The following is a 26,294-nucleotide window of genomic DNA, read 5'->3' on the forward strand; positions in this document are numbered from 1 at the left end:
CATCTATCTATAGAGGTACCGCAGTTTTCCTCCACTATCATAAGCAGAGTAGTATCCATATTACCTAAACTGTGTTGATGTGACGTAAATCCCAACAAATTATATCTTAAAGGTGGACCAAATTTGAAGACACATACAGATTTATACCTTGGCAACTATCCAGCTATTTTCAGGACGTAAGTTACTGGTCAGGGAGGGAAAGAAAAGAACATTCTCAAGTTCTGAATTTATTTTGTGCTTTATCACCCAGAACGAAAATCATAATTTTCATAAATAAATATTATTATGGTACACTTGTGTAAATGGACGGATCTTCATAACTTCAAATCTTATCAATAGAGAGCAAAAACATTTTTTAAATAAACTGTTTGTAAATAAGAATATATAAGAATACCAACGAAATCTTCACATGAACTATAAAAACAGTGTAATGCAATACAATTAGCGATATTTACTGGCAGATAAATATTTTTGTAATCAAGGCACTGCATTTCAATGATACACAAACTTTTCTTAAAATTTTCAAAAGTACGAAGTTCATGGTGGTAACTTAGCAACAACTGATCAACTTCATCTATGGTATAATTATTGTGAGTATATTATTTTTTTTTCTTTTATATACAGTCTAGTAAGATTTCCTGATTTTAAGACTTGCTGTTGTTTTTTATGAGACAATTTTAATTCTTCCATGAAAATAGATATGAACATGTTATTGTTTCAAGTTATTTTTTTTAACTGTGATCAATTTTCTGTAGAAAAATTAAATACTACAACACAAGTCAATGACAAAATCTTCATGAATTGTTGTAAATCCACTAATTATCATTAACACAACCAAGATCAAGAAATAAATGGATTTAAGAATGGAGTTTAGTCTCTATATTTCTATGGTATATCAGCTGTACTATCCTGTTACTGGAATGAGTAGCTAGGATTTGGGGTGGCTCCACACCATCCCCCAATGAACTTCAGTACATCCTGTAACTCTGAACTGTGGGACACCTGAAGTATATAGCATATGGATGAAAATATTTATAGTACAGACTTCCTATAAAATGTGTCAACAAATACATTGTGTATACTCAATCACATGTCAGAAGTGCTTGTTTTATTTTAGTGTCACCCCTTTTTGAAAGGGTCAGCCATTTTAACCTACCAGTAATACAAAATTGGTATTTTCCTGGATTTATAGCTAAAACTGCCTAGGCAGTCAGCTGTATTATTAAGCAGTCAGCTGTATTAAGCAGTCAGCTGTATTATTAAGCAGTCAGCTGTATTATTAAGCAGTCACCTGTATTAAGCAGTCAGCTGTATTAAGCAGTCACCTGTATTATTAAGCAGTCACCTGTATTATAAAGCAGTCAGCTGTATTATTAAGCAGTCACCTGTATTAAGCAGTCACCTGTATTATAAAGCAGTCACCTGTATTAAGCAGTCACCTGTATTATTAAGCAGTCAGCTGTATTATTAAGCAGTCAGCTATATTAAGCAGTCAGCTGTATTATTAAGCAGTCACAGTCACCTGTATTATTAAGCAGTCACCTGTATTATTCAGTCAGCTGTATTAAGCAGTCAGCTTTATTATTAAGCAGTCAACTGTATTATTAAGCAGTCACCTGTATTAAGCAGTTATTAAGCAGTCAGCTGTATTATTAGGCAGTCACATGTATTATTAAGCAGTCAGCTGTATTATTAAGCAGTCTGCTGTATTAAGCAGTCACCTGTGTTATTAAGCAGTCACCTGTATTAAGCAGTCACCTGCCTTAAGAAGCCAACTGGTCAGATGTCTTCCCGAACTGACACTTAATTCTAATGTTAACCTGACTTAAGGCAGCCTCTGTCTTGCTCCCTTGCCTAGCTGCTTAATACATGGTTCAATGTATGCTTAAATAATTGATGATATGCTGTAGTATAATCACTTCATAGAACTAAATGGTCGGTAACAAACACTTCTTTTGAAATGTCTCAGTTTTGGAAGCATCATCAAAAATTCACTTTTCTTTCACAATAGCATCAATTTTGGTCAACCATGCTGTCTTATTAATTTTGACTCAATTTCTTCCTGGATCTTCATATTAAAATGACTATGGGATTTCTAAATTCAGAAAACAGTTATGTTATACCTTTGTAGCCATTAAATACTTGTTCCAGTCATCCTTGTTGGCCACCTTGCCTGGTGATTTAAATTCCATCTTGTTATTTAATACTGGATAGCCTGAAAATGAAATTCACCTTCAAATTAATCATTATAAAACTCAAGTATCTAATAAGGCTACAAGCAATGTGAAATTGCATAATTCAGAACAAATGTTGTTATTTATATTACAATGCAAATATTTTACTGCAACCATTTTTTTTTTTTTGCATTAAAAGCATTTTCCCCAAAAGAGCTTTATAAACCATTCCATTATGCAATACATTCTAAATTAAAAGCTTTAGACACAGATACTTTGGAACATCTATTTTTCAGTCTTGAAAACCAGTAACAAAATATAGCAAGGGAATGTTGTTTCCTTCTTTCAATATTATTACCCTTATTTTGTATTATTGTCATATATTTTCAATCAAACTGTAGGAAATTATCTTTTAACTTGTTGCTTCTGTGAAATCTGACAATACACTACTGACATTTATATTACAAATGAGCCATTCCACAACAAAACCTGTATTAGTGACGAAAAAAAATAAATCAAAACTAGATCTACAATAAAAAATATTTATAAACATTCTTTTAAATTTCAAATTTGAAAATATGAAGAAGTTATCTTTACTAATTCAAGAGTTATTATGTTTTAAAGTCACTGAACATGTTTAGAGACAAAGTCAAGAATGTCATGAAAGCAGTATGATATCATAAACCTTTGTCTTCTCATTGTGCATGGGTTGTTTTGAACTTTGGCTGTCTTGACAACGCAAATAATATTTTTTTGTGATTTGTTTGTTTGTTTTGGGTTTAACACCGTTTTTCAACAGTATTTCAGTCGTGTACCGGCGGATAGTTGACCTAACCAGTGTTCCTTGATTCTGTACCAGTACAAACCTGTTCTCCGCAAGTAACTGCCAACTTTCCCACATGAATTATCAGAGGTGGAGGACGAATGATTTCAGAAACAATGTCTTTTATCAAATCGTCACGGAGAACATACGCCCCGCCCGGGGATCGAACTCGCGAACCTGCGATCTGTACACCAACGCTCTCCCTACTGAGCTAAGCGAGCGGGCTATATTTCAAGGTGACAGGAAATCGTGGATTTACTTTTGAAAATAAAATGAATGGGAAATGTATTTGTTCATTGGGATTTAATTTTGTGGATTAACAAAACCATGACATCCATGAAAATTATTCCCCCAGGAGTATTAAAGATTTCACAGTAAATACAATGCCAAAATTACATCACATCATTACTCAAGGTTTTCTCATGGCTTTATTAATTTCAGACTCTTTTTAGTTAGTAACAGTACCAAAATGATACATATACAAATAAACAAAGACTTTGTTGGATTTATTAATCACACAGTCATGACTTTCCAGCTTTGGAAGATGAAGACCTAAGCTGCCCCCCCTGTAAGTATTTTATGCACTGGCAAGCACCTGGGTAGAACCAGTAATGTTTCATAAGCCAGCTGCATGTCTTCCTTACATTTAAGAATTCTACACTCCATGTGAGGTTTCCAACCCCCAGAGATGAAGAGCAACTGATTCAATGTCAACAATCTTAACAATTCAGCCATGGAGGCCCTTAATTCAATAAAACATCAGGTGTACAAACCAGTAATGACACAAGGTAGAGATCTGATCCCAGAGTCTGGAGCAACTAGGGAACCCTCAAAGCAGCCTCTCTCATCCTTTGGTAAACTCTGTTCTATCTGCTGGTCCATAGATATAGCCAGCACCCACTCTCGAATGTCTTCATGCTGCTGCGACTGAAAAAGTATATTGTAATATTCAGCTGCAGTTCCTTTTTACATATCTTTTAGAAATTTCATGGTGAAAAAGGTAATTACACTGTGAAATCTATATTATTTATGAGAGACTAATTACTGTGGATATTATTGTTAATTCATGAAATTAAATCCAGAAAAAGAAAATTCCTAAATGTTTGAAATCCACAAGTTCATGTACTTAAAAAACAAATTATGGCTTAAACCATGAAATTTTATGCCAACAGAAACATAGTAAAACCTGTCTTAAGCAGCCAGCCAAGGGAGTGGAAAAAAGCGGCTGCTTAATGCAGGTAATCTATAGAATGACTCACCATTTTGGGAAATGAGACACTGGCTGCTTAAGACAAGTCGAGTGCTTAATAGAGGTGACCGCTAAAGCAAGTTTTACTGTACTTTTACTTCGAAAGTTGGTTGAACATATTATTGAATGTATGACTAGCTTAAATTCAAATCAGACCTAAATGGTTCAAACAAGACATGGTAACAATCAGACCTAAACTGTACAAACAAGACATGGTCGTACTTCATTAAACAAGATTGTGTTTCACACCATCACATTTCAGGTCATATGGTGACTTTCCATCTTTACTTGTGAAGGAAGATCTAAGAGGCCACTCTGGGCTTTATCCAAGGCATGGAGAGACCTCTGGGTAGAACCACTGACATTTTGTATGCCAGCTCGATGACTTCCACACATTACCACCCCAGCAGGGTTTTCCTCCACAGAGGTATGAGACAACTGATGCGGAAACGACTTTAACCACTTATACACTGAGGCCCCCATTTCCACTTATAACAAACATATTTACCGAGAGGTGCGGTTTCTCAGGAAGAGGTATCTCGAATGGAATGTCTGTATTCTGGAAATCACTATGGTCAATCATATCCAAGCTACCTTCTTCTATTGCCTGCAATATGAACAATATCAGTTAAATTTGTTGTTGTTGTTGTTGTTGAATTTTGCCATACCAACTCATTTTTGGCTCATATAGAGCTTTTTCCAGCTTTCTGATGGTGGAGGAAGATCTCCTGTGCCCATACAGGCATCATTTCTGATAGTGGACAGGCACCTAGGTAGAACCTCTGAACTTCTGCAAACAACATGGATAGCTTCCTCACATGAATTCTACATACCCAAGTAGGGTTTTGAGCAAAAAATGTGAGGTGCAAGTCATTTGCAGTTAACCACTTGACAACATCAGCTCAATATATCACATCTTTTATAAGAAAACAATAAAAATGTATATACCTAGCTACCCATACCTATGCTTAATACAAAGATTTTTTTCTTTTTTGATCTACAATAAATTATTTCTTGATCAATAAAACTCACCTCTGAGATATCCAAATATCTGTTCAGGAACACAAAAGCCATGTTGTCCCAACCAATTGCCTAAAATACAAATTGACAAGCATGCAAGTGAACCAATCTATGCAGACAAATATTACTGTTAGCAATACAGAGATGCATTATCCTTACTTTCTTTTCATAAATAAGTTCACATAAAACCTCCAATCTTCTGTAACCTCACTGGACAGCATTTCCATATGACAAAAATTCAAACTTAAAAAAGAGTTAAATCGCTTGTTTTGGACAATTCAGTCATGCAAACAAAATACTGACAAATGATGAAATCAACAAGAAATGTTAACAACTAGATTTTTAAAAGTACTTTAGTAAACTGTTTTTTAAAATGTTTATATATTCACATTTTTAACGGAATTTATTTTCAATATTAAAGAGCATATGCTGCTAAAATTTGATAAACAACTTACCCTACACATCATGCCAGCCTCATAGAAAGCTTTATCTGCAGGTATAATATCTGTATGCCTTAACATTGATACTGACAACTTTGTGGCTATAGAATCGAGAGACTTGTGAGCCATTGCTGATGATCTTGTAGCATAATAATGAGCTATAATCAAGTAACTCTCAAACTCTTCATGGTCAGGGCCATTGGCATCTGGTGACTTTCTCAAGTTCTCAGTCTGAAAGATGTCGGAATTCAGTATACAAACCAGACCTCAATGCTTGAAACAAGACAATGGACGGCAGCACCCCATTAATTTAATGACTCATTTTACATGATGTTTAATGCCTGCTTTCTGAGTTTCAAACCAGTTATCTCCTCTAAATAACTGTACCGATTGGCATGGAAACATTCATTCAAATATGCCAAGTCCATACTAAGTCATATGATAACACCTACATAAATGTGCTTATTTTTACTCACTTTATCATTTTTCTGGGTCATGTATATATACATTCATACTCTGGTGGAAATGAACAAGCTGGGCAAGTAGCTTTAACAGTACATTATTACTTTATCCCAACAAAGACTTCAAGGACCATCTTATATCGCTACGTGTATGAATAAAGTTATTCCTGTGAATGTTTTATATTCAAATAAATAATATCACAAGACTATTGAACAAAAACAGGAAATAATATCTCATATGCATTATATATGCATTATAACTTGGACAACTGCAAGCAAATCAAGCTAAGAAAACAATAAGTAGTAAAAATGAGATACCAAATCAAACAGCATGTCTCGAAGGTCAGCCCAGGTTCTGAAAGCTTCAGGTTTATTCAGATCTTTCATTGACATTACATCACTGAAGATTCTCTTGTAAATGTTGAAATTCTGAAATGGAAATAAAATAGATACATTACACAGTCTTTAAACTATGTAAGTTAAGCTGAAATTCATATAAACAGGAACGCTACTTAGTCCTCAAAATCTACATTTCTACATCAACACTTTTGTTAAAAATTCTTCTAACACAGCAGCATCTTAAAGAATGATGATTTGTCTAAAAATGATATGAATAGTACACACAGATGATAATCTGGCTTCATAATACTAAAAACATGACAATTCTTTAAATATGTAGAAATTGAAATTTCATAAACTCATGACAACTTATAATGGCAAATGACTGGTACTACCTGTGAGTTAGCAGGAGCTCCATATTTTACATACACATCCATAGCTCTCAAACTATCCCCATCCTTGATGAGATGGGTTGCATAAAGGGCCACATACTTAGTAAGGACCTTGGGGTTCTGTTGCTCAGCTGTGTCAAGTGCCTTCTGCCATTCTCCTTTCTCTATGTACATATCCAGGGCACCGACCACATCCACACCAGCAAGCTAAAATATACAAGTTAAATAATTAGAACTTCTTTTCTCACGGTAATCTTGTCATTTATCATTGTATAATCTCCATCTGGCAAATAATTCAACAGTCTGTTTTTAGAAGGATTTTTCAATGTATTAAGTCAAGAAACTATCAAAAGTGCTCACAAGTTTAGATGGTATTGCCCTTTCACAGAAAACAAGTCTATGATTTCTGTCAATATGTCCCTTCTGGCTTACAAAGAAAGCAAACTACTTTTTTTGTAGCAAGCTACTGTAAACAATGTAAACATAAGAACTGAATGCTATTTTTTTGTGTGCTGATATGGGTATAAACCATTTTGGGATTTCTAACAAATCATTTGAATAGCACAGATTTGCAAGAAGTCCCAATGTGATTTATACCTGTATAAATGCACAAAAAATATCATTCAATTCTTAAATATGTCTAATTGATCAGGTAATTCTGAAACTGAATACTAAAGTAATTTTATAATGAACTCACCACATCGGCTCTACCCTGACTTTTCAGAGACTCCTTGTATCTGTCCTCAACATAAGCCTCATACCTTAAAGACACATACACAAATTCAAACAAATGACACTAACAAGCTATAAGGTTGCTAAATAAAATGTGGACAAATCAAGACGATAGGTATGCATCTAGACAATGTGCACCCTTACAGCACAAGTGATGATATAAATATGGTGACAGGCATTAACCTTCATGACTTTCCTTAAGTAGGGCATGTTGTAGAAGCATACATATCATGGTGACTTTCTGAAATACTTGAAAAACAGCATTATAATTTTGTCATTTAATTACCGTCACTTACCACTACATGGGAGTTTAAAATAAAATATTTTAGAAAATAATGGGACAATTTATGTTTGTGGATATTTTTAAAAATTAAGACATACTGCAAAAGCATTTTAGCAGAAGGCCTGTTGCAAGCAACAATGAAAATCTATCATTTGCTTTGACATATATTTTTAAAAAAATTTAAACCAAGACCTGTCCCATGATGCTAGGACTGAATACTGAGATTGAGAAACCAATAAACATACTGTAGCATGCATATGACAACAATAAAGCATCTAAGTAACAAATATTATTTTGCTTGTTTGTGTTCTATGCTTCCAAAGGATCTTCTCACAGGTTTAATATAAATTTGAAAATTCATAGTAATCTGGATGAACTACAAAATTCATTATTTACAATTTTTTAAAGAATAACATACTTGGGTTCAAGTTCCTTGGCCACCTTCCTTGCCTTTCCCCATTCTTCTGCAGCCATAAACATGTCAATAGCTTCCTTGATCAGATCAACATTGAGATATAACTCTGCTGCCTGCAACAATCATATAAAAACATGTCAATAGCTTCCTTGATCAGATCAACATTGAGATATAATTCTACTGCCTGCAACAATCATATATAAACATGTCAATAGCTTCCTTGATCAGATCAACATTGAGATATAATTCTACTGCCTGCAACAATCATACATAAACATGTCAATAGCTTCCTTGATCAGATCAACATTGAGATATAATTCTGCTGCCTGCAACAATCATATATATACATGTCAATAGCTTCCTTGTAGCCTGGGAAGCCGTTGATAATATTTATGCTTTGTCAGAAGAAATCAACCTAATATCTATGCATTAAAGACCCTCCACTTAATTGGCGCTAATTAGTGTTAATTGGCATTCATTGAGTTTCTGGTATTATCAACGCCTGGGGAAATCTGAAGGAGTTTCCATGTAACTATTGATTATCGATTTTCTATAAATAACCTAATTAACATGTGATCATATTTGTGCTTGTTTTAAACGAAAACGAGGCAATGCTGTAGAAAATTCGTAAATTTTCGTAGATCACTAGGTCTGCATTAATTAATATAATATCTTACAATTTGGTAAGACACACATTTAAGTTTATTCTGACCTATTTAAAAGTTGTCGCAACTTGTTGGAAAAGCTATGAGAGGTACAAACTGGTATTTGTCTTTAGCCGGAAATGTTCGGAAACCTTCATAAATACACGATTCCGATCTGTCTTTTCCGTGAAAATTCCGTTTCTATTTTTAGCCGCAGATTATTGCTTTCAGAAGTTATCATTCTTTATCATACAACCGCATATTTCGGGTGTAATATAGGTGGCGCTGCGGTCGAAAAACAGGTTTCCCCAGGCTGTCAATTTGCAGGTAGAAAAAAAGTTAGAAATTGTCAGACTGGATTCCCAGGCTAGCTTCCTTGATCAGATCAACATTGAGATATAATTCTACTGCCTGCAACAATCATATATAAACTTGTCAATAGCTTGCTTGATCAGATCAACATTGCGATATAATTCTACTGCCTGCAACAATCATATATAAACTTGTCAATAGCTTCCTTGATCAGATCAACATTGAAATATAATTCTGCTGCCTGCAACAATCATACATAAACATGTCAATAGCTTCCTTGATCAGATCAATCATATATAAACATGTCAATAGCTTCCTTGATCAGATCAACATTGAGATATAATTCTGCTGCCTGCAACAATCATATATAAACATGTCAATAGCTTCCTTGATCAGATCAACATTGAGATATAATTCTGCTGCCTGCAACAATCATACATATGCATGTCAATAGCTTCCCCATCAGATGAATACCCGAGATATTATTCTGCTCTCTGCAACAGTCATATTGTGAAATCCTGTCCTGTTTTTTATATTTTAAGTGGAAATATACAATTTCATATCACCATAAAATAGCCTTTTTAGCCTAAACCACAAAATTTCATACCTTTTAACATGCTTAAATTAAATGATTTTACAGTATTATTATATCATTATTCTAGGAACTTCTTCACATGCTGTTTGTTGTTGCTGTGAGAAGTAAAATTCATGCCCCTATGCAACATCCAGGAAATTTTATGCCACAGAAATTGGATGAATTTATGATCAAATACATCTCTTATCACAGAGATGAAAATGTAGTATGTAAAATGTTTGTGTTCTATTAACATATCATATTGTCTTTGATAATATAATATATAAATACTTACAGCAGTGTATTTTCTCTGCTCCACTAGTCTGGGACAAACAATTTCTACAACACGCACTGCCTTATCCTGCCCTAGGAACTTTATGGCTAAATCTGCCCCCTGTGCGTAAACAATATAATGTTATTTAATGAAAAGTTCAATGGAAGTGTACCATAGACAAACTATGTCAACTATTCAATTCATAACTTGCAAGTTGTATCTATTTATTTATTTTGTTGGGTTTAACATCGCACCAACACAATTATAGGTCATATGGAGACTTTCCAGCTTTGGTGGTGGAGGAAGACCCCAGATGCCCCTCCATGCATTATTTTCATCACAAGCGGGCACATGAAGAATTCAACGCCCCAAGTGAGGCTCGAACCCACATCGATGAGGGGCAAGTGATTTGAAGTCAGCGACCTTAACCACTCGGCAACCGAGCCCCCTAAATTGCAAGTTGAGAACATTTCCAGACCAATCAGGCCAATAATGTCTACAATATAACACTCAAACATAAGTTTACTCAAATGATTAGAAAAAATATTTTATAAATCATTACACACATTAAACTTTCCAAAACACTGCAGTTGTAACAAATAACATATGGTCCCATATTCTTCAGTGGTCTAAAACTAGATCCAATGTTCTGAGTTAAAACATTAATAACATGTATCTGCGGTACATCTTATGTAGTTTACAAAACTAGACAAACCTTCATCCAGCATTTCGACAGAACCTCCCTGTCACTGGTGAGTTGATCTGTGACCTTGAGATAACACTCAACGGCCCGGGCATACTCTCCGGACGACTCCCACTCTCTAGCTTGTTGTAGCATTGACTCTGCTCCTCTATAACACAAATTTACTTGAACATTCAGTAAACCTTACTAAACAATTATTCAAATACTCAATATCTATCTCATAACAATATGCATTAGAAAGTTTTGATACTTAATTTACTTATGAACAGATACTGAATTATCTATAAAATATTCAACTGCAGAAAAAGAAAGTAAGGTATGTTTGTCACCCACTTTTGCAAACATCTGAATGACAAGATATATTTCTTACTGGAAGGTATTTAAGTGCTAGATGCAATACTTCAATAGGCACTTACATATCCAGAATGCGGTACAGACCTTGCAAACACCAAGTTCAGAAATACTTACGGAGAAAATGAAATATTTCTCTAATTTTTATTTTTTTAATTTCACACATCAGTCAGTTTGATATTTAATAGCTGTAGACTGCATATTACTTCAATATCACACAACTATATATTCTATGACCTTATTTGTATTGTTGAGAATTTCCAATTCACAGCCAGTAACACTTCTAAAGAATAAGTTTGTTCACATAAATGACTGTTATAAATTTGTGTTATGCACTGGCCATGAATATTAGTGAATTATAAAACAAAACAAATACAATGTACTTTCAAATCTTATGCAAACACTACCATTAATAATGATAAATCATCTAAGTTACAAGCTCATTTTAAATATTGCTATATGATACAGGTGTTAATACCAATACAACAGACAGAAGTAGACTGATATAGAAGTGAATACCTTGTTGATTTATCAGTCATCTCCCTGTCATATTCATCTTGTAGTTGCTGTAATTTGTGAGGAACATACTCCTTACATACACGCAGAGCGTCCTGCCACATACCAGAATCCTGAAAACAGATCTTTCATTAGTTTGTATGGTGTTTTAGGCCATTTTCAAGCAGTATTTTTAAATTATTTAAGTTACTGTAACACCTCACTATAGTCTTTGAATTTCTAGCAGGAACTACTGGATGTTATATCTATAGAAAATCTTCTAAATGACTATTTACCCTAACATGGTGTCCAATTCACAAACCCCCTGAATGGGTATGCAGCTAGGTATTTTATTACCAGTAATTAATTTTCAAGAATGACCTGATTTATCTGTACAAAAAACAAGAGCTGTCACTATTGGTGACAAATGCCCCCGAAGGAGGCCCAAGAATGCCACAGTTGTATTCGCAAAAAATCATACATCATTTTGTGACCTTGACCTAAGAGGCCTCAGTCATAAGTGTGACACATCTTCTCAATATGGTTAACATTTGTGTCAAATTATTTTCAAATCCCTAGATAAATGGCAGAGTTATGGACCAGACAAGAAACACCTTTGACTTCTAAGTGTGACCTTGATCTTTGAGCTAGGGGTCTGGGTCTTGCACATGACACCTCATCTCAATATAGGGAACATTTATGCCAAGTAATTTCAAAATCCCTTCATCAATGGCAGAGTTACGGACCGGACAAGAAACAGACCATATTAACCTTTGACCTCTAAGTGTGACCTTGACCTTGGAGCTAGGAGTCTGGGTCTTGCTCATGACACGTCGTCTCATTATGGTGAACATTTAGCCAAGTAATTTCAAAATCCCTTAATGAATGGCAGAGTTATGAACTGGACACGAAACATACCCTGTTATTCTTCGACTTGTGTGACCTTGACCTTGGAGCTAGGGGTCTGGGTATTGCGCACGACACGTTGTCTCATTATGGTCAACATTTACGCCAGGTTCTTTCAAAATCCCTTCATGGATGGCAGAGTTATGGACCAGACACATAACAGACCATGTTAACCTTTGACCTCTGTGACCTTGGAGCTAGGGGTCTGGGTCTTGCGCATGACACTTCGTCTCATTATGGTGAACATTTATGCCAAGTTATTTCAAAATCCGTTAATGGATGGAAGAGTTACAGCCCGGACAAGAATTTACTGGACGCATGCACGGACACTGCGATTTTAATATGCCCACCTTCGGGGGCATAAAAATCACTATTAACAGCTGTAAAACTCCCATTATTTCAACTCTACAATATAAACATAAGTTGGTTACATATGAAACATACCCTGTAGTATTTGACAGCCAGTTCTGGTCTCTGAGCTCTAAGCAGGTAGGTCTCGGCCTTGGCATATTCTTTCTCTTCAAATGCAAATCTTGCCTGGCCAACTAGTACATCAGCCACAGAGTCTGCGTCGTGAGCTTCAGCCACACGCTGGGCAGAATCCCAGTCCTGGTTATGTACATACCTGTGGTTTGAAGGTAAATATTTATTTTATACCCACAATTTCATACTGAATGATAGGCATTTCAGAAAAATGTTTTATAAATATCTTATCAGCAATTAGGTTAATTACTACTTCATTACATTTCATGTTTTCAGCAAAATCAGCTGATCCATGGGACACAGATTTGTGGACTTAAAGCTTTAAAGATGAACATAGGGCATGGATGCCCCCACCTACTGCCCCATCCTCTAAATAGCAAAGTTTTTAGTACAGACCATCTTAACAAGAAGGATGTTCGACTAAAATTTTGAAGCAAATTATATTCAGATAAGGTTGTGCATCTGAGCAACTTTGAATTAATTCATTCAAAAAGCATATAAGGAGTAGAACAAATCAAATTTCTTCACTATGGCCTATTTTGTGAAATAAAACTTTCAACCATATCCTTTCAATAATCTTTGAGGAGTTGGACGCTATATTTTATTTAGCAAAACTATCCAAGGGCCATAACTGCAGTAAAATTAGTCACAGCAAAAGTTCCTTCCTTTATGGTCATCTGCATATCAAGCATGTTCATCTATGAAAGTTTGAAGCAAATCAGGCTAATAGTGTGGGAGGAGTTGGACACACAAGATATTTCTCTATGCTGGTCCCCAGTTGCTCCTACAGAGCCACTCAGTTGGTTTTTATTATCAGATGAACTTGTAAAAACAGATATTGAAGTTTATTTGCTAACCAGCAGTATACTACCTAAAAGTGTCATTTTTCCCCCATATTTAACAAGGCAGTCTGAAAGACAGCTAAATCCCCCGCCACTGCTATGGATAGTGAAAGGGTAAAACCTTTGATTTTAGCTGTGACCTTGACCTTGAACTGACATGGCTGACTCATGAATTCTGCACAACGTCTTGATGAGGTGATCATTTGACCAAAGTTTCATGAAAATCCTTCAAGGGGTTTAGGAGATAAAGAGCTGAAACCTTTGACCTTCAGTTGTGACCTTGACCTTGAGTTGACATGGCTGACTCATGAGTTCTTGATGAGGTGATCATTTGACCCAAGTTTGATGAAAATCCTTCAAGGGGTTAAGGAGATACAGAGTGGACACCAAATGGAAGGCTCAAACCTTCGACACTTAGTTGTGACCTTGACCTTGAGCTGGCATGGTTGACTCATAATTTCTGCACATCGTTCTGATGAGGTAATCATTTGACCCAAGTTTTATAAAATTCCTTCAAGGGGTTTAGGAGATATAGAGCGGACATGAAATGGAAGGCTCAAACCTTTGACCTTCAGTTGCGACCTTGACCTTGAGCCGACATGGCTTACTCATAAGTTCTGCACATCGCCTTGATGAGGTGATCGTTTGACCCAAGTTTGATGAAAATCCTTCAAGGGGTTTAGGAGATATAGAGCGGACACAAAATGGAAGGCTCAAACCTTTGACCCAAAGTTGTGAGCTTGACCTTGAGCCGGCATGACTGACTCATGGGTTCTGCACATCGTCTTGTTGAGGTGATCATTTGACCCAAGTTTTATAAAATTCCTTCAAGGGGTTTAAGAGATATAGAGCGGACACAAAATGGAAGGCTCAAACCTTTGACCTTGAGTTGTGACCTTGACCTTGAGCCGGCATAGCTGACTCATGGGTTCTGCACATTGTCTTGATGAGGTGATCATTTGACCCAAGTTTTATAAAATTCCTTCAAGGGGTTTAGGAGATATAGAGCGAACACAAAATGGCAGGCTCAAACCTATGACCTTGAGTTGTGACCTTGACCTTGAACCGACAAGGCTGACTCATGGGTTCTGCACATCGTCTTGATGAGGTGATCATTTGACCCAAGTTTCATGAAAATCCTTCAAGTGGTTTAGGAGATATGGACTGGACACGATTTTGTGACGGACGGAAGGATGGACGGACGGAAGGACGGACAGACGCAGACCATTCCTATAGTCCCACTGCCACGGCGGGGGATTAAAAATTATTCTTGACATCTTTGCAAATTATTTGGCTGCAACAGTTTGTTACATTTATGTAAAAATCAGTGGAATGCCTCTAAACTGGAGACTGTGAAAAGTGAAAACCCTTTCCAAACTGAACAATCCCTGTTTCAAAAATATTCCTTCTACTAAAAACAAGAGGGCCATGATGGCCCTATATCGCTCACCTGTTATCATTGCACTTAAGGACAAGTCTTCAAGGTCAAAAGATCATAATAGAAATCAATCAAAAGAATTATGAGAAAATATAGTTGAAATTTTCTTTAAGTAACTTTAAAAACAAGATTTGAAAACTTTTTCTAGAGGTCCACTAGGCAATGCTACATGTCAAATATCTAAGCTCTTCTGGTTTATTTTTAGAAAATTTTGAAGATTTTTCTATGTACAATCAAGTAACCCCATGGGGCAGGGTCAATTTGACCCCAGGGGTCATGATTTGAATAAACTTTGTAAAAGTCTAATAGGCAATGCTACATGTCAAATATCTAAGATCTAGGCCTTCTGGTTTATTTTTAGAATTTTTTTTTAAGATTTTCCTATGTAAAATCAAGTGACCCCTAGGGCGGAGTCAATTTTGACCCCGGGGGACAAGGTTTGAACAAATTTTGTAGAGGTCCACTAGGCAATGCTACATGTCAAATATCTAGTCTCTAGGCCTTCTAGTTTATTTTTAGAAAATTTTTGAAGATTTTCCTATGTAAAATCAAGTGACCCCTGGGGCTGGGTCAATTTTGACCCAGGGGGTCATGATATGAACAAATTTTGTAGAGGTCCACTAGGTAATGCTACATGTGAAATATCTAAGCTCTAGGCCTTCTGGTTTATTTTTTAGAAAACTTTTGAAGATTTTCTTATGTAAAGTCAAGTGACCCCTAGGGCGGGGTCAATTTTGACCCCCGGGTCATAATTTGAACAACTTTAGTAGAGGTCCAATAGGCAATGCTACATGTCAAATATCTAAGCTCTAGGGCTTCTGGTTTTTGAGAAGAAGATTTTTTAAATATTTTCCTATGTAAAATCAAGTGACCCCTGGGGCGGGGTCAATTTTGACCCGGGGGCCATGATTTGAACAAATTTTGTAGAGGTCCACTAGGCAATGCTACATGTGAAATATCTAAGCTCTAGGCCTTCTGGTTTATTTTTAGAAATTTTTTGAAGATTTTCCTATGTAAAATCAAGTGACCCCTGGGCGGGGTCAATTTTGACCCCAGGGTCATGATTTGAACAATTTTAGTAGAGGTCCACTAGGCAATGCTACATGTCAAATATCTAAGCTCTAAGGTTTCTGGTTTTTGAGAAGAAGATTTTTTAAGATTTTCTTATGTAAAATCAAGTGACCCCTGGGGCGGGGTCAATTTTTGACCCCGGGGTCATGATTTGAACAAACTTGGTAGAGGTCCACTAGGCAATGCTTCACACCAAATATCTAAGCTCTAGGGCTTCTGGTTTTTGAGAAGAAGATTTTTAAAGTTTTTCCTTTCGGTTGCCATGGCAACCAGTGTTCTGCATGGAATTCAATTCTTTGAACAATTTTGAAAGGGGGCCATCCAAGGAACATCCCTGTGAAGTTTCATCAAAATTGGCCTGTTGGTTTAGGAGGAGATGTTGTTTAAAGGAAAGTGTGGACGGACGTACAACGGACGGACGGACGCCGAACGGTTAGCGGTCAGAATACCTCACCCTGAGCACTTTGTGCTCAGGTGAGCTAACAACAGTTCTAAACCTGTAACTCTTTGAAGTTGAACTCCTTTTTGGTCCTGAAACATTAAGATCAAAGAGTTTTCAGTGTAATATAAATTCCATTAAGAACATATACTCACATAAGGACAGCCTCCTTCGGTTTTTCAGCCCTCACAAACTCGGCCTCAGCATCCTGGAAGCGGCCTTCATCCTCAAGGTACATGGCATGTTTCAGGTGGATCTCTGGTAACTTGTTCTTCATTGCAATTCGAGCAAGTTCAAATGCAAAGTCAAATGCACTGAAACAGACAATAGACAATGTACATTGTTAATGCATATACAGGTAATGCAGGATTTCAACATATATTTTGACAACAGTCTAAGGTGGCACATCAGTGCATTGCTATCACAATAAAATTCAGATGTAGACATTGATAAAGCACTTGTAAAATTATTTTACGAAGTGTAAAATGGTGTACCTTTTCCTGCAACAAGACACTTCACTTTCAGCAACTAAGAATACAATGTAATGTAAATCATGTTATGTTACAGATACGTATTATGAATGTTTTCAGAACTAGATCACTTATTTTTCAATATACAGGAGTTTTGTCTCACCAGTTTTCTGCAGCATAGTCTATTGCAGCCTCCAGCAGACCAAACTTGTTGAGGAGTTTCACAGCCGAGTCTCCACCAAGGCTCTTGGCCCATAAGTATGCCACTTGTTTAGAGGCAGTCTGACCACCCTGGGCTTTAGCAACCTATTTAATCAAGAACAAAATGTAACTCAACCAAAACATTAAAAATATTCATTGATGGGATACAATTTATAAGATGAAGCCAAGAATCATTCACCTAGTGGATGAATGAAAAAAGTCACAATATATAAATAAGGTTTAAAATACAGTTAAAAACTGATCATTAAGTGTTGCAAGGAGATGGGCAAAAGGCTTGAGTTATGCAGGGTTTTCTGGTAATATAAACATAGAAAACATAAGGAAATTGGAAGGAATTACCTGAACTGTGCGAATAAACCATAAACACTCAAAAAAAGAAATGTACATTAATTATACATTACTGAAAGATGAAATATGATGTACTAACAAACTTAAGCTTTAGCCAGATAGAACTGAGCTTCACTTGCCAAATAAATAGATACAATTTTAGGATAAAGTATTGCCAGATTAAATTTTTGTAATAAACACAAGAAGAAATGCTGGATCTATCACTTGGTCTATTCTGACACTTTTTAAATATAGTTGTTTATAAACATATGAATATATAACAATCTTCTACATGTATTTACCCTATGAGCCTCATCCCACATATCCTGTGATCTGTACATGTTGACAGCAGCCTTCCAATCACCTGCTTCACAATAGTAGTGTTCTGCCTGTCTCAGGTTATTGTCAGTCTCACATTCCTGAAAATATACGACCAACATCAACAGCGAAGGATTTCACTAATTGCACTCTTTGTCTTTTTATCAGTATGTATTTCAAATCAAGAGAGGTTGCTTTTAAACAGAAACAAGAAGAATTTAATGTGAAAAGGATCCAGGTAAATTCTAATGGAATCTGACAGAAGTATATATACAAACATTCACAGAAATGTCATTTCCAGAAACTTATTTCAGACAAATATCAACAGATTTACCTTTTTATATGTGCTTACCATGCATCAATATCAGAATATACTGTAAAATCATTGCTATTATTGAAGGATTATTCATGGGTTTCATGGTATTGTCAATACATGAAATTTAACCAAAACAAACAAATAATTTCCCATCTATTTTATCATAAACAAGAGTGCCAGACTGTCACAAATACGCCCGTTGAACTTGGCCTAATTCAAGGGACATAATCCAGAAGTGCCAGGGGCGATCTGGGTGGTTATTGAACTTGGCCGAGATATTATGCCTGCAAACAGCATGTTTGGTGAAGATCGGATGAAAACTGTTCGACTGAGAGCGGACAAGGCTAAATTCGCAGTTTTTCAAGTAATTCAATGGCCATAATCCATGAGTGCCTGGGGTGGTTTAGGTGGTTATTGAACTTGGCCGAGATATTATGCCCACAAACATTGTCAGCAAGTTTGGTGAAGATCGGATGAAAACTGTTCGACTCAGAGAGCAGACATGCTTTGGGCGCCACCCGCCCACCATGGGTGTTCACATAATACGCCCCGCTCTTTCAGAGACGGGCGTATAAATATAAAAACCCACAAATTTACATCCCCATGAAATAGCCCTTTAAAGCTAAAACGACGAAAATAAATGCCCACGAAATTCAATGATTTCATAGTATGTGTAGTCTATTTAAGAACATGCAGTAAAACAGACAGTCTTGTCCAGAAAATACTGCAAGTCTGGCATTTACAGCGACCTGACAGACAACAGTCATACTGGCAATAGGAAAAGTTTGTAATAGGCAACATCTATACTGGGGATGTGAAGAGTCCGCAACAGACAACAGCCATACGTTCACAACACACTATTGCCATAATGGCACTGTCAAGAGTTCAAAACAGACTACAGCCGTAACTTCACAACAGACAGCAGTCATACTGGCAATGTGAAGAGTCCAAAACAGACAACAGTCATATTTGCAATGTAAAGAGTTTACAACAGCCAAATTGGCAAAGTGGAGGGTTCGTTACAGACAACAGCTGTATTGGCGATGTGATAAATTCATAATTTGTAGCTGGTTATACTGCTGAAGACTGCTGACGCCACTTAATCAGGAATGTTTTGAATTTGCAAGCTGCTGTATTTACTTAAATAACAAGTGCACCGCCTTGCGGGTGCAGACGCTCATCTGATTTTTTTGTATAATAGAAATATTGTCCTACCCATGATTATCTAAGTCCAAAAGAGGCCATAATTCTTGCAGAAAAGCAATGTAGAGTTACAGTACTTTCTGTGCAGTATCAGTTTTTAATGGCGAATAACTGCTCCAAGTTTTAAAGCAATAGCTTTGACAGTTAAGGAGAAAAGTTGACCTAAACGCACAACTTAACCAAGAAATCTGATATTTTCTAAGTCAAAAAGGGGTCATAATTCTTGCAAAAAAGCAATGTAGAGTTATGGTACTTGCTGTGCAGAATCAGCTTTTAATGGCGAATAACTGCTCCAAGTTTTAAAGCAATAGCTTTGACCCGTTAAGGAGAAAAGTTGACCTAAACGCACAACTTAACCAAGAAATCTGATTTTTTTTTTCTAAGTCCAAAAGGGGCCATAATTCTTGCAAAAAGCAGGATGGAGTTACGTTTCTTGCTGTACAGAGTCAGCTATTGATGGTGAACAAGTGTTGCAAGTTTTAAAGCAATAGTTTTGATAGTTTAGGAGAAAAGCTGACCTAAACATAAAACTTAACCAGCAGACGCAGACGATGATCAAGTGATGACAATAACATCTTTTTTTTCTTCAAAAAATCAGATGAGCCACAAACGAGAATAATACAAAACCTATACTAATTACTTTTGCCAGGTGAAGATAGGTATCTTGAAGGAGATCTTTATGATGAACTTTTACCAGGCGGATCATTTCATTGTACATTTTCTGCTTCTTGTACATTGATATAGCCAGGTCTGGTTCCTTCACAGCAACAAACAACCTATATATATTTCATTTTTGTGTTTAATATTTACTTGTAATATATCAACATTATAATTTATAACACTGTTCTAAATATATTTAATCATCTATTTTTTAACATAAGAAAATTTCAGAATACTGCAATTTAACCTATATGTATGAATATTTCAATATACAGTCAAATCTCGATATCTTGACTTCCTCGGGACCAAGGGAAAAAGTCAACATATCGAAATATCGAGATAACCGAAGTTAGGTCAACTTTGGATGGTAGGTGGGATAATGTAGTTTTGTGTTCATAAAAAGACGGTTTTTTTTAGACAAAATATGTATATTTGTACATAAATATTATGTTTTACATATTAATTGGTAATTACTTGTTAAAATAATAGTAATTTATTAACCTACTTCCTGGTTTCTAATATCTCTTTCCACCATCTTGTGCTTTGTGCAATGCACATGATGTGAAATTCACTAGGTTTAAACCTAACTACGATGCAAATTGCACAGAATCTTCATTCTTATTGTTTATAATTACTCAATTAGCTTTGCACACAGCAAACAAATGATTCTAACACGACCAGATTTGTTTTCCTATAAGAAGGCTGAAAACTGTGTGTTATTATTCAACAATTCATTTTTCTGACGTCACAATTATTACGTCATAGTGTTAGATGGCATTGCGGCGTGCTGGAAAAGAAATCAGCAGAAATCAGACACATATTTGATGGATATCGTCAAAGACGTACATAATAATCCTTGATAAGGTGTTAGAATCAAAATAATATATCTCAAACAGTGACTTGCTCATGAATAAAATCATCGTTTGTCTTTTAGATGCATATTATTACATCACTCCGGCTGGGCCCTCGTGATATAATTCCTTCGCATCTAAACTCCAAACAATGACTTTATTCAACGACTGTTTGGGACATATTATTTCTTAATTAATGACACATTAGCGCCGGTTAATTGGCTTCCAGTCATAAGTAGGACCAAGTAGCAAATAACTGCACGTTGTTTGCACCTACGGTAGACGGCAACTGAGCGAATACAAGCACGTGCAGCTTTTTGCACCTGCGTTTGGCAAACGATTAATGTCAACTCGAGATAACCAATGTCAAAATAGAGTAAAAGTCGGGGATTGAAAATTTAGTCGAGATATTGAAAAAATCGAAATATCCAAATCAAGATATCCGTAGTTGATTTATATGAAATAAGAAGGGAAAAAATCGGGACTGGGAAAATCCACTTCAGATATCGAAATATCAAAATAACTGAAGTCGAGATAATGGTTTTGTACTGTATTGCTTTTATAACAATTTGACCTAGTGTAACAGGCACAAAAGGTATTTTTTGTCTTCAGAAAACTTAAGCATACTGCATTTCACCTAAAGCTAAATGGATACTTCTTTCTGTGCACTCATTAAATACAACTAGAAAAGTTAATGGACAGAGAAATATTTACTTTTCAGCTTCCTTAAATTTGCCCTGGTCTTCCAGCTGTCTAGCCTGGGAGATGTAGAGTGATGAGACATCATCTGATTTCATGTAGGTAGATGCCATCTGTAAAACAAACCTGTATTTTAAACTTGTGCAAAGGAGAAACAATCATTTTAGAATTATAAATCTATAATTGCTTCAAAATAGAATAAAATCTTTGCAAGACACAGTAACTTAAGGCATACTTTAATAAATGCACATTTAGACATATTCCAATTACCTCTGGAAAGATGGGTTTGATTTCTAGGAGTAACATGACCAGTATAGTCTCAAGACCTCATTTAATGATTTTCCCTGAAAGGGACTTGAACTACTGGGCAAGCTGGAAGTATTTTGTTAAAATGACGCAATGACCAATAATCATGTCAGTTAAGAAATGGCTGTCAGTCCATTGAAAAATGCACCTGAATTTCTAACCTGGTGTAGGTTGTTTTCTAGAAGTAACCTACAATTTATATCAGGCTTTTGTCTTAATCACAAAAAATTACATTTCTCACTGTGCTTATATCAACTGACAAATTAATAAATGTTAAAGCTTATGTGTTTTATACCTTATGAGCTTGTTCCCATTTACCAGCCTGGTTGTACATGTCAACCACCTCTCTTGTACATCCTGCTTCTACATACAGCTTCTCTGCAGTCTGTTAATAAAAGTCAATTTTTCAGAGAATAAATGGCAATTAAGGTTCTCTTAAGCTTTAAGACTGCAGATTAAGCAATATTCGTAGTGTTTTTTTTTGCTAATATTCGCAAATGATGCCACTTGCAAATTCAAAATATTTGTGAATATAAATCTGCATCATGTCCTAAAACTCTTCTCAACTCTGAAAGTAAGTCTACTAACTAAGAAACTGCTAAATAATGCTTAAAGTTACAAAAATTACCAAATGTACAATAAGGCATCTACTTTTCAAATAAAGCTTAATCAAATTCCAAGCCATCATAAGCAGTGAAGATAAAATATGACATGATATGAAAAAATATACCATTGTCGGAGAATTCAAGACAGAAAAAATACAGTCTGTGACAGTAATAAATCTGAAAATTGGTAAGGATATTATTCAAATTTTGAACTCATATTTGATGCTTACCTCATACTCTCCAACAGAAGCATAATGATCGGCAATTTTCTTGTAATATTTTGAGGCAAGAGACGAGTCCTGTAGCTCCAGAATCTGGACGGCCTTTGCCCACTGTCTTGAGTTTATAGCAGCATCAACAGCCTTTGATATTGCTCTGTAAATATGACAATTACACATTTATAATACCTATCTGTATTTTTACATTTTGCAATTAAAGTAAGGCTACTGTGAAATCATTAATATTTGTGGGGGACTAATTTTCGTGGATTTCGTGGTTGAGTCAATCCACGAAATTTAATCCCAACAAACAAGTAAAATTCCCATTCCTTTTTGGTTCAAAAATTGTAATCCACAAATTCATATCCCCATAAAAGTGCCTTTTTGACCAAAACCACGAAATTTCATGCCCATGACATTAAATGATTTCACAATATTTTAACTTTAAAATAATATATTCATAAATGTTAATCTTCAAGTCATACAATCTGTATTCACATATCCTATTGTATTCTTTCTCAATTACATTTCCTGACATAGTGTTACAATTTGTTTCATTCCCATCCCAAACCCCGTTCCCCCTGGCTGTGTAAACATTTCAACACTTTGAACTGTATACCATCTTATCTGGTCCAACAAATTTGATTTTCTTCACTAACATATTGTGCACTGTACATGTACTGTAAAAGCATTTAATTAAGTTGGTATGTGGTTTCTGAGAGGAATTCAATTTTTATGAGTAAGAATTTTCTTTACTGATATTTTATTTTTTGGACTGACAGCTATGAAATTCATGAAAATTAATCCTGAACAAACACTAATGATTTTACAGTATAATTCCTGAGTGACTCATTTGGTCTTAACAGGAATTAAAAGAATGAGAAAGGAGTTACCTACCCTGCCTCAATGAAATGGTTAATGGCAGCATCAAGCTGTTTCTGGGCCACGAGATAATCTCCCCATTCCTCTTCTAGTTTTACAACATCTTGTGGGAAAGCATACCTAGCCAACTCCACAGCTGTAAGAAAGAAACATTAAATACCAAAGTCTTTCAACTTTTTCAATTGCACTTTCTTAGAGGGTTCTGTGTCACGCTGACACAATTAGAGTCATCAGGTGACTTCCCAGCTTTTGATGTTGGAGAAAGACCCTCAACCTCCAGAAACCAGATAGATGGCTTCCCAACATGAAAGAACTCTACATGCCAAGCTGGGTTTCAAACCAACAATCATGAGAGCAAGTGAATCAGAGCAGACCGTAAGCACTTGACCCTGGAGATGCTGGTAAAGCCAAAGTCATACTTATTAAACAAAAATTGCCTTAGACTTATAAATGAATTTCAATAGTCCCTAAAAGCCACCAAAATAGTCATAGTCACTGCATGATTAAGAATCACTTCCTTTTCAACTTTATGATTTGAATCTTACAGAATTATATTACATTATAACACAAAGCCATCTGATTTATAGAATACTGTTTGCCAGTTATCCCTCCAAAAATGTCTGAAGGGGACCTCTGTATTTCCTCTGCTGAAAAGTTCCTATGTGGCTATATAATACTAGTGGCCAATGTGACTATACGATTAACCGAAACAAAAAAGCATAGTCTGTGTCAGAAATGCAGCACATACCTCTCCTGTAAGCCTTGCCTTTCTTGAAGCAACCCATAGCCTGGGTATAGTCTCGTATCTTCTCATACATATCTCCAGCCTGTTTAACAAAACATACATTTGGTAAATCATTTCATCTATATATGCATCCTCCTGTATTTGAAAGATTCATGTTACATATTTCAAGCTGCCAAACTAAGAATTTTACTTCTGAAAAACATTGAAATTTTATAAACCTAACGTATTTGCTTAATTTAGGCTAGTTTGTTTGAAAATGCACATGTGCCATGGTAAGTGGCAACATTTACTGGTGTTTAACAATACTACACTATGTTAGAAATGTGCAAAAACAATTCAGACATTTCTTGCTGCATATCAGTAAACTGATTAACTCATTACCCTTTCATAGAGCTCTCCTTTAATCAAAGCTGAGGCAATCCTGCTGATAAGATCCGTGTTCGACATCAACTCCTAAAATAAAAATACCATTGCTGTCATATAATTTGAGATGAAAATAGAGATTCTGTAGCAAAGCAGCTAAAACAGCTTCTTTTATCTGAGAGCTATATTAATGTAAATTTGTATGAAAATATGTGCAAAATGATGAACTGAAGTATACGTTTCAGACTCTAAGCACTGTGGAATATTGGACCAAACAGTATAAAATTCTGGTATTGGTGAACACTTACATCTCTACTGGTAGCCAGTCTAGCCGCTCTGGCAGGTAATCCTGCTTTCATGTACAGGTTGATGGCTGCAAGATAATCTCCTTCTCTTTCTTTAACCTTGAAATATCACAAATACATGATTCAAAATGCCGTATGAAAACTTCTCATTTATGAAAACAAGAACATTTTTTATTTTTATGTTTTTTTTTTCTTTTCATTACTGACTTGAACCCAGATTTAAACATATTTCAGGTTTCCAAACATATTGAAATTCTGAAGGCATGTATTCTAGCAGTCAACCCACTACTATTTGATATACTTTTTCAGTAACAAGGTTGCCATAAATGTAAGACAATACCATTAATATCATACATTATTTAAAAGAACTTTGAGGATCGTAATACAGTAAAACACCGCTCGCTCGAGGTCGCAGGGGGATGAACAAAATACTCGAGTTATCCATGGTTTAGAGCGACCCGAACATTGACCAATATAAGAAGAAAATTTAAGTTTGTTTTACCAATACCAACTGTCATCACGACCATTTGCAAAGTAAACGGGGTTGCGTAATTATATCATACTTGTGACATTTTCTAAACAAGAGGGCCATGATGGCCCTATATCGCTCACCTGTTATCATTGCACTTGAGGAAGAAGGTCCTCAGAAAAAATATCTAAGTCCAAAGGACAGGAACAACAAAGGAAAGAAATTTAACCAAAAAGAAAAAAAAATTTTTTTACAAGGTATAGATATGTCAAAATACACCTAAAATTTGGAGGTACCATCCATGTTGTACCACAGAAAAGTGGTCTCGGTTTTTCCCTACGGCCAATAATAAAAAAGTTACTAAAAATAAGCTATTTATAGTAACGTAAAAGGGAAGTAATTAAAAAGAAAATTATTGTAAGTGAACAAAAGAAGGATCTGCCAAATAAATCTGTTGACATAAATGAAATTTCAG

At 35.6% G+C, this 26,294-nt stretch overlaps 1 protein-coding gene across 1 annotated transcript in view; it reads right to left on the minus strand.

Moving 5' to 3' along the window:
* Positions 1–211: 211 nt before the first annotated feature.
* Positions 212–26,294, minus strand: part of LOC123525504 (intraflagellar transport protein 172 homolog) — a 56,896-nt gene continuing 30,813 nt past the window's right edge. Inside the window, exons 20-44 of the mRNA XM_053537818.1 lie at positions 25,354–25,449; positions 25,064–25,135; positions 24,686–24,764; positions 23,953–24,073; positions 23,068–23,212; positions 22,528–22,617; positions 21,942–22,039; positions 20,357–20,492; positions 18,182–18,298; positions 17,494–17,636; positions 17,016–17,174; positions 13,032–13,212; positions 11,706–11,815; positions 10,848–10,983; positions 10,154–10,252; positions 8,332–8,441; positions 7,596–7,659; positions 6,902–7,105; positions 6,486–6,596; positions 5,722–5,937; positions 5,279–5,338; positions 4,755–4,853; positions 3,771–3,924; positions 2,124–2,215; positions 212–1,002 (exon numbers count right to left, since the gene is read on the minus strand). Of these exons, the coding sequence (XP_053393793.1) occupies positions 913–1,002; positions 2,124–2,215; positions 3,771–3,924; positions 4,755–4,853; positions 5,279–5,338; positions 5,722–5,937; positions 6,486–6,596; positions 6,902–7,105; positions 7,596–7,659; positions 8,332–8,441; positions 10,154–10,252; positions 10,848–10,983; positions 11,706–11,815; positions 13,032–13,212; positions 17,016–17,174; positions 17,494–17,636; positions 18,182–18,298; positions 20,357–20,492; positions 21,942–22,039; positions 22,528–22,617; positions 23,068–23,212; positions 23,953–24,073; positions 24,686–24,764; positions 25,064–25,135; positions 25,354–25,449 (2,982 nt within the window). The 3' untranslated portion in view covers positions 212–912. The remainder of the gene's footprint in view (positions 1,003–2,123; positions 2,216–3,770; positions 3,925–4,754; positions 4,854–5,278; positions 5,339–5,721; positions 5,938–6,485; positions 6,597–6,901; positions 7,106–7,595; positions 7,660–8,331; positions 8,442–10,153; positions 10,253–10,847; positions 10,984–11,705; positions 11,816–13,031; positions 13,213–17,015; positions 17,175–17,493; positions 17,637–18,181; positions 18,299–20,356; positions 20,493–21,941; positions 22,040–22,527; positions 22,618–23,067; positions 23,213–23,952; positions 24,074–24,685; positions 24,765–25,063; positions 25,136–25,353; positions 25,450–26,294) is intronic.

Source organism: Mercenaria mercenaria, chromosome 3, assembly GCF_021730395.1.
Source record: "Mercenaria mercenaria strain notata chromosome 3, MADL_Memer_1, whole genome shotgun sequence".
Taxonomy (NCBI): Eukaryota; Metazoa; Mollusca; class Bivalvia; order Venerida; family Veneridae; genus Mercenaria; species Mercenaria mercenaria.